Genomic DNA, 16,788 nt, shown 5'->3' with positions numbered 1-16,788 from the left:
TGAAAAATTTGCAATACGCAATTAAATAGCATTCTGCCGGTATGATTAACAATATAAAGCATCGCTTACGTTTTAGTGACTTTTATAACAGGAATCTATTTTAAAACTAAAACTGAGAACCAAATATGTAAGCACATACTATGAAGATAAACGGATTTTCGGACGCAGAACCAAACCCATATTACATTTGGTTCAGGTCATATGAAATTACTAGAATACCTCTTGCACTGGGTTTGTTTGGAAATTTCCCCAGATTGTATAAAACTTTCGTGATTCGTGCTGTCGTTGCTTCTAGATGAATCTGCTTGATCCAACTGAGATGATACATCATCTTGTGTCTTGCCCTCAGTTGGATTTTTTATTTCTTTTAGAAGACCGTCTAATTTGGACTGCAAGGAATCCTTCTCTTTCTGCAATTTTTTGACAGCCCTAAGATAAAAAAACAAAACCAAAAACGTTTAAACCTCTGCTTATGTGGTAACTCTTTATCTTTTTGTATCAAGATAAATAACCCACATTATTGCTGTATCTAAATGAGCGCCTGTTAAAAATGTTCTTTTGAAGAAAAAAGATTTAAGAGTCCGGCTTTGACTTGCAAGTTAACAGAATTTGATGAATGTGTTCCATCTGATAACGAATAGTGCAAGTGTGAACCTTATTTAGATTTATCACATGCAAAAATATATTTAATAACTATACTGCGCACACACAAATGAGCTTCGGTTTGACATTAACCTTTCTCCTTTGCATACTATTCACATGAACAGCAATAATAATGCATTGTGTGCACAAAAGAAAATTATTGCAGGCATAACATTTGTGTCAGTAATCATTCGTGTCTATGCTATTTTTATTGTGTTGAAGGTTTAAGGCGAGTAATATGTTATAAATATGCACCAACTTGTAATAAAATAATAATATCAATGAATGTAATAATAATAATAATAATCATGCTGCAGATGATTAAACAATTATTATTATTATTATCATTATTATGTTTATTATTATTTTTATTACTATATAACTCGTTATTATAGGTTCAAAATAGTGTCATGATACATTTTTTCATATTTCGCGTGTAACTCAGAAATTTAAAAAGCCGATATATATATATATATATATATATATATATATATATATATATATATATATATATATATATATATGTATGTACGTATGTATGTATGTAGGTGGGAAGTTAGGTGGGTAGGTAGGTAGGTATATCGATAAAAACCTGTGTATGTATGTATGCATGCATGTATGTTTATATCAATGTTTGTTTATTTGTATGTATGTATGTATGTATATATGTATGTATGTATGCATGCAAGTTTCGTTTCTCGAGCATTCAACAAATAGAAGATGATTTCATTTGATTAAAAAATATTAGTATTAATATGTAGAAGAACAAGTACTATTCAATTTAATCTGATTAAATGGGCCTACGTGACCACGTTGATACATACTTTAATTAACTCCAAGATTACACAGTTGACTTGAAAAATGAAAACATTCTATTTTTGGTTTCAGTAGCAACGAACGTTACCAAGCCATACAAGATCAAGGGTAAGGCTGATTTTGTTGTGGCCGACTCTATAATGAGCCGAGTATGTTATAGTGAGATTTCTTAATTAAAGTTGCATAGGCCGAATCCGTTTTGTGCTTTCTTCGTTATGGGCCGAGATCTCCAATTACGGATGAAAAATATCAGTGATTCACTCGGAACAAGCAAATTTTATTTTCTATTTTATTCTCAGACGTATCTGCTGGTAATAGATGAAATAGACTGAAGTACCAGATGTCTTATACTATCCCATTCGTCAATAGCAGTTGTTTATAGTAAGTTTCTCCTATGTCAGGGTATATTGCGCAAAAAAAATCAGCAGAAACATGATTCTGTTTCATGATTCGTGGCAATAATACACATAGACAAACAATTTCTTTGTAGGAAATATAAAAGAAACATCTTGCGGGATTTCAACATTGTACAAGCAGCAGGGAAGTTGAACAGACCAGTGCGTCCAGCCAAAATAAACCTTCCTACGAGAACTTTCTCCGTAGAAGCCTCAGAATTCAAAAATAAAGCCTTCTACGGAAGCTAATTTTCATGCATTTCAGACCGGATGCATCGGTTGGTCGCGCCGGTGTGTTAGTAAACATAGCATCCGAGACAGGAAAAATAAATGAGGGGAATAATTTTTTGTTTTTTGTTGCATGGTGGGGCTGCTTTGGCCAATTTTACGTCGCATTAAAATAATATACTTGAAAATAATATGAGTCGGAAAACTAGCACAGTTGGAGAGCCTCATTCTGCTAGATTAGCGCGAGAACAATTAGCGGCACTAAAGAAACTTATTCCAGTAAAAGAATTATTCAAGGAAAAGGTCCGAGCACACGAAGATGCAGAGCAGGGATTTACCGAGTTATCGTCGAAATTATTGAAGCCAGTTACCGAAGTAACCGAAAGAGTCTTTTTTGGCGACGAGGACGATCCGGATATCAGGAAACGTGGAATTCTTCCCGTGTTGAGAGGTGTCGAGGAACATTCACGAGTATTACCGGAACGACTAGCAATACTAGCACAACAACACGGGCAACAACCAGGACGAGGAACCCCTGCAATTGGTTTTAAAATAAGTAAAGGAAAACCTGGAGGAAGAAAACCACCTATAGAAAGAAAAGCGTTCCATCTCGAGAATTTAAGAGAAAGTTTCACAGAGGAGGGATGGGGAATAATATCACAGCCGCTCTCGACGTTGTATAGTAATATAGATCAATTTGGTGAATTTGCGGAAAATTATTTTGATATTCGAAGAGGATATCTGACTGATATAGGGAAAAAAAGATACGCAAACCGTGAAAATTGGTATAATATGTTATATAAAGTTTACTCGGGAAAATCACAGGCGAGAGAAACGGATCCATATTACAGAATATTTTTAACAGCCGCAAAGGAAACGTATAATTATAATAGGAGACAGGCGGAAGAAGGAAGGCGACAAAGGGAAGAAGAAATTCAACAAGCGAAAGAAAAAAGACGACAGGAGAAAGAAGAAAAGCCTAAAACTTCACGAAGAAGGAAAACAGAACCAAAAGAAAAAGTTCAACCACAGGAAGAAGATATTCAACCACAAGAAGAAGATATTCAACCACAGGAGTTTGAATTTCGACCACATGAATTAGGGGCCAGACCAAAAGAAAGAAGTCAACCTCAGGAAAAAAAGAAAAAACCCAGAAGTAAAAAAGATAAGAGCGACCAGGAACCAATAGTTCAACCAAGCGACTACAAAAAACCTGCGGACGAGGGAGTTCGAACAGCAGAAGAAAAAACTGTATCTGTTTTAAGAGGGAAAATTGATTATAGTAAACCTGCTAATATTTATTTGAGGGAAGACAAAATCGATATGTTCAAAGATGAAGGTGAAAGGTTAGACGTCGCTGCGAATTATACTCCAGTGAATATAAGAACATACGTGAAAGAAGAGTTCCGTGATTCGTTTGGACCAGGAACATGGCCGCAGTTAATTTATTTTGGTAGTTTAAGAAAACCGATGAATTTACTCGATATCGGATATTCAAATTTTAAAAAGGAGGTCGATGAATATAAAGAAATAATTACAAGAAGATCATCATATCACAGTCCAAGCACGCCACCACCACAATATCCTGGAAAAACCGCGACACCAGGGGGAGATCCCTCCCCAGGTACGCCACCACCACAAGATACTAAAATAGGAAGCGGATATACTATTTGTCCCGACAGCGTCGTCAACGATGTATCTCGCCTTGAAATATTAATAGGAGGAAAGCGAGCCGGAAACAATTCTTCTGAAATAATCAACGAGGCCTCAGATATTTGCCAGCGATTATTCCGCGGTGGTGTTATTGATTCTTACATTTACAAGGAGCTCGTTGACGAACTCATCGATTAAAACAACACAACTGAAATAACATGATTGTTCACAAACATCAACGCAGACCTAGACAGGTCCGCATAGCTAACTCTCGATTGCCTGTATATAAATATATTCACGGCAATGGATTCGGCGATATTGTTGGAAGCCTCGTCACGCGAGTAGTCCCTAAAATCGGACCCACAGTTAAGCAATTCGCATCAAAGGCAATAGGAAAAATTGGCGAGACTGTCATCTCTGGTATTGGTAATTTGGCCAGTAAAGGCTTCGATTTTGTCAAAGGTAAAATATCAAATTTGGTGCGTAAAAAAAAGCAGCCCGTCAAATTACCTAGCACCAGTGAAATGCCCCCCGAGGTCAGTAAAGCTATAAACGACGCAGCAAATAAAAATATAAATGAGCTAGTACAGGAAGTTGCTAATACAAATCTCGCAAAGGAAGTAGCAAAGGAAGTCGCGAACACAAGTTTTATTTCGGGTAGTGGTCTTCGTTTTAGATGAAATTCTTATTAATAAATGTTCGCACAAGTGTCAAACGAAGTGTTCGACATGGACGAGCCTGTAGGTAGAGACACATCCGTGCGAGATTTCCAGTATTTCTCGTACGTTGCAGTTGAACCAAACACACCCAATCGTTTGGAAATTCAAGTTCACGATACAACAAGATATTTTCTCCCATCTGAGGCATATATCGAAGTTATCGGGGAAGTTGTTAAAACGGATGGTACCAATTATGGAGCAGATTTTAGAGTCGGATTTGTTAACAACGGTATTATGGCATTATTGAAGAGCACCACTTATATGATTGATGGAAGAGAAATTGAGTCAATTACCAACGATGTTGATTTGGCAACGACGATAATAGGCCTAGCTAGATACTCGGATGATTTTACTAGATCAGCTGGCCCTAGTATGATGTTTGCCAAGGATAATTCTGATCGTCCCGAAAGTAGGCCGTTTCTTATCAGACAACCCAACGATCGCGCCGCTCCTGCTGCTCTCGCTCCTGTCGAAGATATGATCATTAAATCTTATCCTGATTATAATCTCGGATTTTTCAGGCGAAAGTCTATGCTAGCACCAGGTAACAGAAGATTCTCTTGTGCTATTCCGTTATCCCATATATTCGGATTTTGTAGGCATTTCAGGAAAATTATCTACGGAGCAAAACACACCGTTACGTTTGTCAGAAAGGAAAATAGCAACGATGCTATCTGGCGAGAAGGTGCTATCGATTACGCTACTGGCGTGATAGGTCCCAATGATGCCGCGAATAATAACGGAATAGTAAGATTACTTAAATTTACTTTGTGGATGCCAGCGATAACTCCATCAATAATCGAGGAAGAAAAATTATTGTCATTCATGAACCAGGGTGGTAAATCTGTTATGTCTTGGCTGACAACAACAACAGATTCCACAACTACCAATATTAATGGTGATTTTACCTGGCGTATTGCATCGCAGCAGGGTACCTCTGCACCTAGGCATATCTTTATCGCTTTTTTGCGTACCGGTAGATATCATCAATTATACAGTCACATGATATTTGATCACATTGGAGCAACAAATGTGTCGTTGAGAGTAAATGGCCAACAAGAACCATCCGAGGAAATATCAATTGATTTTGAAAATCATTCGACGGCTCGTGCGTATCATCGCTTGTTAAGTTTCATGGGTCGTGATCAAAATATCGATACCGGATTGCAAATATCACAGCTAGATTTTAATAAACTTTATCCTATCTATTACTTTTCCCTGGAGCATCTTGATCTGGTAAAGCAATCTGTTGTTGATATCCATTTCAAAGCCAGAATTAACACAGGTGGACTTAATTACAAAGCGATCGCGGTTATTCTCAGCGATAGAACAATGATCTTGGAAGGAATTAGTGGCAGAATAAGAATCATCGACGCTCCTGTCGAGAAAATGTGACAAAAATCTAGATTTTCTAAATTTAGATTAAACGATTATTAATATGCCATACGAACACGTCAGCGTAACTCTGACCCCGGGTCAGATGAAAAAACTCCATACAGCAACAGCAAAGCGATGCGGTGTGAAATTAACCCTGAAAAACGATCAAATTCAGGGCGGGCCTAACAAACTGTCGCTAACTAAGAATCAACGTGAACGCTTTACCAAAGCCAAATCAGCAAATTCTGGCGTTCATGTGAATCTTAGTATAGGTGCCATCAGAGACATGGTCAAAACGGGCGGAATTTTCCCTTTCCTAGCTGCTATTCCTGGATTATTATCCGGGGCTCTTCCGGCAATTGCAAAAGCGATAGGATTAGGTGCGGCCGGAGCTGTAGGCGACAAACTAGTACACAAAGTAATGGGAGGGCGATACGGTAAAAAAAAAGGGAAGCGGCCTTTATCTAAGACGCCCCCCGTACGGATCCGGCCTAAGATTAGCACGGCCTATTCAAATTTAGATTTATTCAACGAAGCAAAGAATAAAAAAATAAAATTTTTCAGAGGAGTATTTATGCGGGATCAACTACCAGAAAAACCAAACCCCACCGAGACAGGAATAATAAATCTCGATTCAAATACTGGCCCTGGCACACACTGGGTCGCCTACGCGATTAATCCTCGCGAAGTTGTTTACTTTGACTCGTACGGACTAGCTCCACCAAAAGAATTTATCGATTACGTGTCAAAGTTAAATATTCCAATTTGGTATTCGACACTTCCGACGCAGACGTTAATGGATCCACCGATATGCGGTCCTGAATCAATTAATGTCCTCGACGCAATTTCAAAATCATCCGGTCCGTATCATAGAATCGTATTTGAATATGTCGTAGATAAGTATCATGGTTGATATTTACGGGAGATTCCTCTACAGGAAGAAGGAAGTAGCCGACGTCGATCTATCAAAATTCGCCACAAGGGATGATATTAACAATCTTCTATCGCTGTCAGAGGTAGATCCTGGCGAAGTTGCTATTTTTCAGAGCCGCGAAGGGAGATTACAAACAAGCAACGTCAAAATAACTGATATAATCAAGCGAGACGAATATAACGATCGCATTAATCAATTTACTAGCCTGTCAGATTCGGTATCAAAATCCATCGCTGATATCGCCGATATTATAGCGAAGTTACCCCTAAAGGCTAATATCGCGGATGTGGAAAAAAAAGACAACGAGCTATCAGCAACGTTGCTTCTAAAGGCTGATAAAACATTATCGTCGTTGGCATACCAACAGGCAGTTACGAAATTGAGCAAATCGACAAGGAATTCACATATAGGATATCAAATATAACCGGCGATGCTGAACCAGGAATAAAAATATTAGCACACGAACCAACGTTGTCATCGATAATCGAAGTAAAATCGCCATATGTCGTCGATATTTACCAGTCATCGATTAGGACAGTTCTAGGTTGGCCCGAAATCGCACCTCTGGCAAAACCAGAAAAATCTGATTTTATTATTCCAGGTTGGCACGAAGAAGCTCCTCCAAAGCTACCGGAGCCAAAAAAATCAGATTTTACCACCGACGAAGGATGGTACGGAGATATCAGACATAAACCTATAATCCACAGCGCCATTAATCTCATGAACAACCACAAATTTAACCTGGTAATGTTCGCTTTTACTTTTAGGGACGAAAGAATTCTCTCGTGGTTGCCTCTTCCTAAAATTCCCTCCGGTGTGAAAATCTTCGACGCTACCAATATTAACAGGATAATATTTCCCATAGACGGTATCTTGGTAAGAAAAACCATCGACGAATTTATTCAAGAACATAAATTACAATTAAATTTATTGCGGGAATCCTTTCATGAATGCATCTTAAATAAATCAGGTTCATGTAGCGAAATTATCGAACGCGTGAAGATTTTAAATCAACTCGCGAATGATGTTGAATATTATCACAACATGTTCATTCGGGCGATAATCGACGATATATCAATTGCCGATTATGTTCTTCCTATTAGCAAATTCGAGTTGATCAGAAATTCAGGAGAAAAACAAAAATTCATGAGAGTATTTGGATTAACCGAGGAAACGCTACCAAATTTCAAATTTCCCGATTATGATGTTGATAAAATGAGAAAATCCGTCACTGATACCATCGATGATTTATTTCCGAAATTACATGCCGCGTGGACTAAAAAAATACAATCAGAATCGATTCTCAAACATAATAATGATCCTGCCGGGCAAGGGCGGCATATCTCGCCGGGTATCGTCAATATAACGGAGGTTATCGCGATTTATCTTCACGCGGACGTCGTTGAAGGTAGCTACAACGTGGATTCGTCTGTGTCAGAGCAGGCACAGCAGGGATTTATTTTATATTCGTTTTCACCTAGCGCCTCTCCGGGTTTTTTGATAATAAAAGAGCCAGTAAATCCGTTTTATCTGCGATGTCACAATCGATTATTATCGAAGATAAATTTCAAACTGACGGATCAGAATGGAAATTTACTTGATATACGCGAGGAAACACTGAGTATCAACTTGCTGGTGAGATCGTAATCTTTCCGCCAGAGAAAAATAACCAAAAAAATAAATAAAAACCAGGAAATTTTTCAAAATTAGTAAATTTCTTAATTTTGATGGGGTAAATACCCGTCAAATTGAGTAATTTATATAATTTCGTAAATCTGTTGGGGTAAATACCCGTCAGATTGTGCAATTTATGTAATTTTATGTTTTTGATGGAGTAAATACCCGTCAAAATTAAGAAAATTGTACAATTTCAGTAAATAAATTAATTTAGTAAATAATAAAAAATAATAATAAAAATCAGGGAAATTAAGAAATTTGTGTAATTTTATGTTTTTGATGGGGTAAATACCCGTCAAATTGAGCAATTTACATAATTTCGTGAATCTGCTGCGGTAAATACCCGTCAAATTGAGTAAATTATATAATTTAGTAAATTTGATGGGGTAAATGGTAGTCAGAAATAAGAAAATTGTACAATTTCAGTAAAATGATTAAAAAAATAATAAAAATTAGAATTGGAATCGAAGATTCTTAAGATGCTTGAAATTTTTTTTTTTTTGTTGATAGAAATTTTTAAGAATCTTAAGAATCTTCGATTCTAATTCTAATTTCGAGAATCTTAAGAATCTTCGATTCTAATTCTACTTTCATCGACTAACTTTTTTAGCTGCCTGACTCGCGAGCTGGTAATTTTTCTCGATTCATATTCGTCTGATAAACTCGACCTAACTTTTTCTACCAGCGTCGATAATTCAACGAAATCCTCGATTTGATCATCGCTGACAGTCGCAAGCGATTGGTACATCGCAATTTGGATTTTCTTTATGAATTTATATTCGGATGGTAGCGTGTACCTGTATTCGAGTTTCCCTTGGATAATCGTTTCAAATTCGGACCGGATTTTACCCGTGTCCAAATCTGAGGATAAATTTATGTTTTTTTTCAGATCCTCGATGGCTTCGATGACGTTATTTATATTCTCCTCGTTCATTTATATTATATTTGTAATTTTAATTAATTTTAGAAAATCCTGAGATTTTTAATCAGATATTATCGGAATATAATAAAACTCGATCCAATCGCCAAATCGATAAGAAAATGTCGCGTTGATTATTTTTTCTGTCGCACGACGCACCGATGCTGGATTAATACTAAAATATCTTGCAGCGGCACTCATCGATGTGAATATGATTTCTTCATTTGTTTCTCGATTTATCAATTTAACCGCCTTAGCTAGTCGCTGTCCGCCGCCGGTATTATTACCAGATTTACAATTTTCCTTCTGAGTCACTGCTCGGAGGTTGGATATCTTGTTATTAAGTTTATTTCCGTCAATATGGTCGATAACAAGGCCAATTTCGATTGGTCCGTAAAAACACTCGTAAACGAACCTGTGAAGAATATAAATCGTTTTTCTTCTTTTTTTATTCTCGTTGAAGGTACATATCAAATAACCCGAATTACAAACCTTACCGACACGATTCTTCGTTCTGGTATTTCTAACGATACCATCGGACGACGCTTCGTATCCCTCGATCGTTGGATGAGATTTAAACTCGCATGTCATTGTTGTTTCTGGAATAGCTGATTTTGGATTCATTATATAATAATTATATGTCTAAATCGTTATTTGCCTTGAATCGATTAATATAATCTTCTTCGCAGGTTATCACGGACGAGGATCTTTTTTCGTAATACCGACGCAATTCTCGATAATTCTTTCCTCCACAAGCCAGACACAATCGAGTTTTTCCTCGCGTGCCAACTTGACAAACTAAACATCGCTGTGGTCCTTTACTACCACGCCGAATCGCATGTATGTGAGCGCCGCAATAATCGCCTCTACAGGATTTGTCACAGAATTTTGTTGAGCCGATTAGTATCCATTTGCAATGCATTATAATTTAAACATTTGTCTAAAATATAATCGATGGATGCATTTGATCTTGATGAGGCAGAATATATTATTCCTGAGGTTGATCGAGCCAAGAAAGAGTTCTTCGATGATGGAGCTGTTCACACTTGGTCGACCTGGAAAACAAATTCTATCGATGCCACGATGAATCTGGAGCGAGCTAAGAAAATAATCGAGCATATAAAGATCGAACACTCCGAAGAGCGATTTATCTTTGGAATAAAATTTATCGCACAAATGCCCGACGATACTTGGATTATTCGCGATAAACGAGATCCAGTGCGTGGCGGTAAGAAAAATGTTATTCTCGATAAAAATTCTAAGCCCGGATTGTTATTGGGAATCGATGGTCCTTATTATGCTAGATCCTATCCAGCCAGCGCTGTTGTTTATGGAATTTATCGGCTAAATAACAACCCGGACGTAAAAAATCTACCTGCGATGAAAGAATCACCGATGATAAACTGCGTGGCTGAACGTGTTATCGAACATATGAAAAACGCTCGACGTGGATCTGGTTTGACCCAGTTGAGGTTGGATAAAATTAATGCGTGGGCGAAGACTGTCGCTGATGGTGCATCGGTGGACGATGTAGCTGCGTTGAGCAAAAAACTTAAATTTCCTATTACGGTGAAAACGTTATCAGGAGAAATATTATACTCGTCGCCGTATAGATCCCGAGGAGCGCCAATCGAGATTGTCGATCACAATTCCCACGCGTGGTCGCAGTCGGTAATGACATTTCCGCGGGATCGTATGGTCAAATTTTATCCCACGGAAAATTCTACGGAATTTTCTGCGGAGAATAATAATTCCGATTCCATGTTCAGATTTATCAAAAAAATAAGCGCATCTGATCCAATATCGATATGGTTGTTCTCGAGCGAAGAAAGATACGGTCAATTTATTTTGCCATGCGGTGATATTTACAGGGATGAAATATTACACGAGTCGATGAAAAAACTTGCGATGAAATATTCGTCGAATCCCGATCAGTTACTAACGAATTGCTTTACAGTTCCGTCTGTTGCCGCTCATGCCGCTAGAGAGAAAAACTCGTGGAAGCCTACAAGAAACGAATTCCTCGCTGATATTCAACTTAGTTGTATCGAATACGGCCATGGTGGATTGTGGAATACCAAGTACGATTTCGAAGATATGATTTCCGTTGACATGAGCGCGTGTTATCCTGGAAGTTTCCTCGGATATGGCGATTGTGCCGATTATTTTGCTAAATTCGGCCATCCTACCAACGAAATGACAAGGGTAGCAATTAACGGACCGTTGCCTGATTTTGTCATGACCGGATTCGCTTGCGTCACGTCGTTCGAGTTTGCTGAAAATTTACATAAAATTTGTTATATTTGGTTTGGCAGGCATTTATCTCAACGCCGTTGGGTTCCTACGGTGTTATTGAGATATATGCTGGATTCGTCGATGTTAGTGTCGTTGACGGTGAGTGAGGCGATTATATCGTATAGGAAACAGACCGATGTGTGGTTGCCGACGGACTGTGACAACGCAAAACATATAGGAAGAAAAATAATTGGCAAATTTACTCAGGGTGGATCCGTTGATCACAAACATCGACACGCTAGGTTGTTTATCAACGATGCGGAGATGGATTTTATAATCGCCGATACGGTATCACGAGGAATATTTTGCAATAGAGAGAATATTATTATTGATGGAGTAAAGTTAGGTACCGTGATTAGTTACCTTGACGGAGAATCAGCGCAATATACGCATCTACGATCATCGATGCTCGCCTATGTTAGTATAAATTTGCTGTCGATGATAAACAAATTTTCTGATATCGCGGTAAGGGTCGCGACGGATTCGTTTTATATCGATAAAAAATATCAGGACAAGTTGGAAAATTTAATCACCGATGGTAGTTCATGGGGAGCATGGAGGATAAAAAACGAAGATATCCTAGATTATTGTGAAGACGCTGATGTTGAAGATCGCGATGAATTTCATCGAGATAAATTTGGAGAATCTTCGGCGGCCGCATCTGCATTTGACCCAATTTCACGCAGCAAATTCGTTTACCTAAATGGACCTGGTGGTAGCGGTAAAACAACGCGAGCAATAAACTTATTTGCAAATTCTGACATGATTGTGTTGACTCCGACTCACAGATTAGCGCGAGAAATAAAACAACGTGGCGTTAATTCTTGCACGTATCACAGTTATTTCAAGTACAGCGGTGGATCATGGGACTCGGTGCGAATGGGAGACAAATATATCAACAAGATCATAATATTTGATGAGATTTGCACGGTGAATTTAGATATATTAAAATCGATATTAGCTTGGCTGGAAGGGAAAAATACCGCTGTGATAATGTGCGGAGATCATGGCCAACCTGATCCTATCGATGGTGAATCGCCTCAAGAATGGCTCAGAAACTTCGTTGATTATTACGAATAAATCGACGCTGATTATAGATCGACTGATATTTTGTTGACCGAGTTTAAAAAATTGATTCGATTACAGCCGAATAAGATTCAATGTGACGTCATGAGAAAAATAATCGACGAGACTCCGATGAGCGATTTTTTAAATTTGTGGCGTCCCGATCATTTGATCGTCGCTAGCAGGAAAATTGTTCGTGATATTATTCAGGAAATGTTATTCAAGCTGCATTGCGAGAAATTTCCCACGTTGCAGGTACCGTTATGCTACAGGCCCACTGATACTCGACGACAAAATATTAATATTATTTTGCCATGTGGGAAGGAAAAGATTTTGGTCCTAAATGATATTATCTTCGTTGATATTAGTCTCGTTAATGGCGCGATAAATGCAGAAAAATCACCGTGGAAACTAGGCTACGCAACAACGATACACTCGTCGCAGAGATTGACCGTAGATGGCCAAGTTTGGATCGTCGATGATAGAATTTCTTGGTCAAATTTGGTATATTTGGCCGTGTCGAGAGTAAGAAAATTATCTCAACTAGGACGAATTCGAGTAAATTATCTTAGTGACGCTGGCGGTAGTTGAGTATCTTCTGGTACTATTTGTAATTCTTCCTTGGTAAATCCGCGTTGAGGCGCTAACGAATCTAGGATATAAATCGCTGGTCTTCCTGATGATCTTGTTACGGCAGATATTTTGTGTGTTGTAACACTCCAGGTTGGGTCGGTTGCTCTTTTTCTGCCTCCTTCGGCCTCGCCTTCTTTATATAAATACCTGACTGTGACGCTACCTAGTACAGGTTGAATTGTGGAATCTCGCTTTAGGGGTATATTCGATTTTGTAATTGCAATTGCGGGTTTCATTGCTATCGTTCGAGTTACTTCGTTATTCAGTGCGTTAATTACATGAGGCAATCTTGATACCCAATCGTGAGATCGATTATCCTGAATAAATTCACGCGCGTATTGGTATCCGAATAATCGTTCTGCGAGAGTTTTATTGAATCTTTCGACGATAGCTTGATTGTGATGAACACCTACGATACCGCGTCGGATTTTCACATTATTTTTTTTCATCAATGAAGTAACCGCGCCAAGAAATTCTCGACCTGGATCAACCTGGAGAAGATTCGGCCATGTTAACGGGGATCGGGAATAAATTTCGCTAAACGCCTTAGCGATCTCCGTTGCTGTTTTATTCGATAATGGCTCTGCTTCTTTATACCTACTAGCGATATCAACGACTGTTAAAATATATTTGTACGTGACGCCGTCAACGGTATCGTGAGGAAGAAACATAAGATCCGCTTGATGGACTTCATTAGGTACACTGACAGTGAAACTTGCGTATGGTATTTTCTTAGGCGGAGGAAGATATATTTGCCAAATTGCCTGTTTCGATAGCCACGATTCAGCGACGGATTGTTTTACTTTAGCGGCCTTGGCAAGTTTGGCAATCGCTGATTTTCCTCGCCAAAATCCTCGCGGAGAATAATATATCTGCTCCATATTATTTACCAGCGCCGAGTACTAATTTACCTTTCATCGCGCCTTTTACCAGCCAGGTTGCTAATTTCTCTTTGAAACTTTTATTAGGAATCGCGTCTAATGCGTGAATTAGCTTGATATCAGCGAGATGCCTTTGTTGTAAATCTCCGCTGCGATATGCAAGATCGTGGTAGTAACAAGCTTTATCGATAGCGTTTACCGGATTTTCACCCTGAAATGGTTGGTCATTATCGTCGAGTCTGATATCGAGCCTTGTTCCGGGTCCACAATAATTGTACCCTGGTAGATGCTTTTCTCCGGGATATTTTGCCCAGGGCGTTCCAGGTAGATTTGTCAAGGAGGCGGCAATGTCTCCTCCGGTTCTTCTAGTTCTTTTTTTTACAAATCTGAACTTGCGTGTCTTGCAAACTTCGCATTCTCCTGCAATTGCGTTCCTGTTGTTACGTGTAACGATTTCGGTTGGATTTATCGTAGCTGTGTGCTTGCGACACTTAACACAATATAGATCCATGTATTTTAGTAACATGAATGTAATTGATTTTTCAGTCACGAAACGACGCGAGCAAATAAAACATCATGCGGTATTACCGAATTCGATTAGAATGATAATCATCGGTCCATCTGGATCTGGTAAAACGCAATTGTTATTAAATTTGATCATGCGATGGCTAAAATGGGACAAGTTGTATTTGGTTGCGCCATCCGTTGAAGATCAACGCTGTTATCAAGTGCTAAAGGAATTTAGCGACAATACCGACGAAGGCACAATCGAATTCATCACAGATATCAATGAAGCTCCATCCGTGGAGAATTTGGACGGTGATATTAATAATCTTGTTGTTTTCGATGACGTTATGCTGGACAAGCAAACTAATCCGGCTAGGATATTCTCGCGTGGCAGACACAAGAACACCGATGTTATTTACGTAACACAGAGATATACGCAGATTCCAAAGGTGATTAGGGACAATTGTAATATTTTATCGGTGTTCAATGGCGTAGACACGCACACGTTGAGAAATATCCATCAGACCTGGTGCAACGGCGACATGGACATAAATAAGTTTAAAAATTTGTTTAGCCGCGCTCAGGCAACGCCGCATGGTTTTATTACGATAAATCTTCACGATCCACGCAGTCGGTATCGAATTGGTCTCGATCAAATTTATTCATGAAAAAGCTGCCCCACCATGCAACAAAAAACAAAAATTTATTCCCAATAATTTATTTTTCCTGTCTCGAACGCTATATTTACTAACACACCGGCGCGACCAACCGATGCACTTGGTCTGAAATGCATGAAAATTGATCTCCGTAGAAGGCTTTATTTCTGCTTTCTAAGGCTTCTACGGAGAAAGTTCGCGTAGGAAGCCTTATTTTGGCTGGACGCACTGGTCTGTTCAACTTCCCTGCTGCTTTGTACATCTGCTTAACAGGTATTCGTATTTGTTACTATATCAAACCAGTGAACACCTTCTTGGTCAGAATGATATTAAAGTCTATGAAAAATACTGTTCACTCCATCTCTGTTGGAAAAGCGAACAATTCAAGGGTTTACATATAACAATTATCTTAATGTCTTATTGTAACGTATTATGCATATCATTAGCCCAGTCTGTAGAGGTACTCGCATTCTATTTTCAGTTAAAATGTCAAAATAATAGGTATCTCCATTTATATTTTAGAGGATTTAGAGCAAATTGTTTCATCTTTGTATTGAGCTACAGAAGTGAAAATATAATTTCTTCTGAAGTTTCAATCTTGACTTTGATAATTTATTCGGACAATGATCTTAATCCATTTCTCCAAATTTGTTATAAATCGTTCCTTAAAATCAATCTTTGATATTTTGAACACCTGCGATTAACCCTTCATATTTTGATACACAAACTTTGTACAATTTTATAAAGAGAGCGAATCAAAGAACTTAGGATGCGGGTACCTCGCACATACATATACACATACACATGTATAATTTTATCTCGGTGCAGCAAAATGTAGAAGCGTAATGTAGCAGAACGATGTAATGTTAACCATCAGCAGGTGTGGTGATGTGCACAGATTACTTCAATCGTGTTGTCGCTATGACAAAGGATGAAACCAATGCATTATGACATATCTATGATTAGATATCAATAATAGTTTATATATACTATGCAGTTTCGACGTTCCACATTTATACTCGGATATGATAACACTGTTGTCTCTAAAGAACTATAGATGACTTTAGGTTCTACTTACATAAGTTTCTTCAACACTTTTGTTGCACTTGCAAAGGTTTCATTCAGCTGCTCCTCATGTCTTGAATTTGTCATTTTCCCGTTTTGATTATTGCCTGTCCTATAATCGTTACTGCTTGAGGTACCTGCAAGTGTCGCATGTTTTGGGGGCTCACTTAGGGTGATCTCAGTTTCCGGTATATTGCTGTCCGCAGAAAAGTTCTTTAACTCCTCTAGAAGTTGAACTACATAATCCGCGTCCCTACAAAGATGATACGCTATATTATTTTATATGATGTAACATCCCAGCCGCTCATTTAAGTGATATAAGGGAG

General features: G+C 38.4%; 1 protein-coding gene across 3 annotated transcripts in view; it reads right to left on the bottom strand.

Annotated features, from left to right (window-relative positions):
- LOC149797658 (uncharacterized) overlaps positions 1-16,788 on the bottom strand; it is a 47,541-nt gene that overhangs the window by 21,652 nt on the left and 9,101 nt on the right. For all 3 annotated transcript variants that reach the window (XM_089960452.1, XM_089960453.1, XM_089960454.1), the window contains 2 exons: positions 16,476-16,715; positions 220-429 (listed from right to left, as the gene is read on the bottom strand). In XM_089960452.1, the coding sequence (XP_089816578.1) occupies positions 220-429; positions 16,476-16,715 (450 nt within the window). The remainder of the gene's footprint in view (positions 1-219; positions 430-16,475; positions 16,716-16,788) is intronic.

The sequence above is a fragment of the Sinohyriopsis cumingii genome, chromosome 6, assembly GCF_028554795.1.
Source record: "Sinohyriopsis cumingii isolate HCF-2022 chromosome 6, ASM2855479v2, whole genome shotgun sequence".
In the NCBI taxonomy this organism is placed as follows: domain Eukaryota; kingdom Metazoa; phylum Mollusca; class Bivalvia; order Unionida; family Unionidae; genus Sinohyriopsis; species Sinohyriopsis cumingii.
Note: the sequence above shows the minus strand (reverse complement) of the source record. Positions and strands in the feature narration are given on the sequence as shown.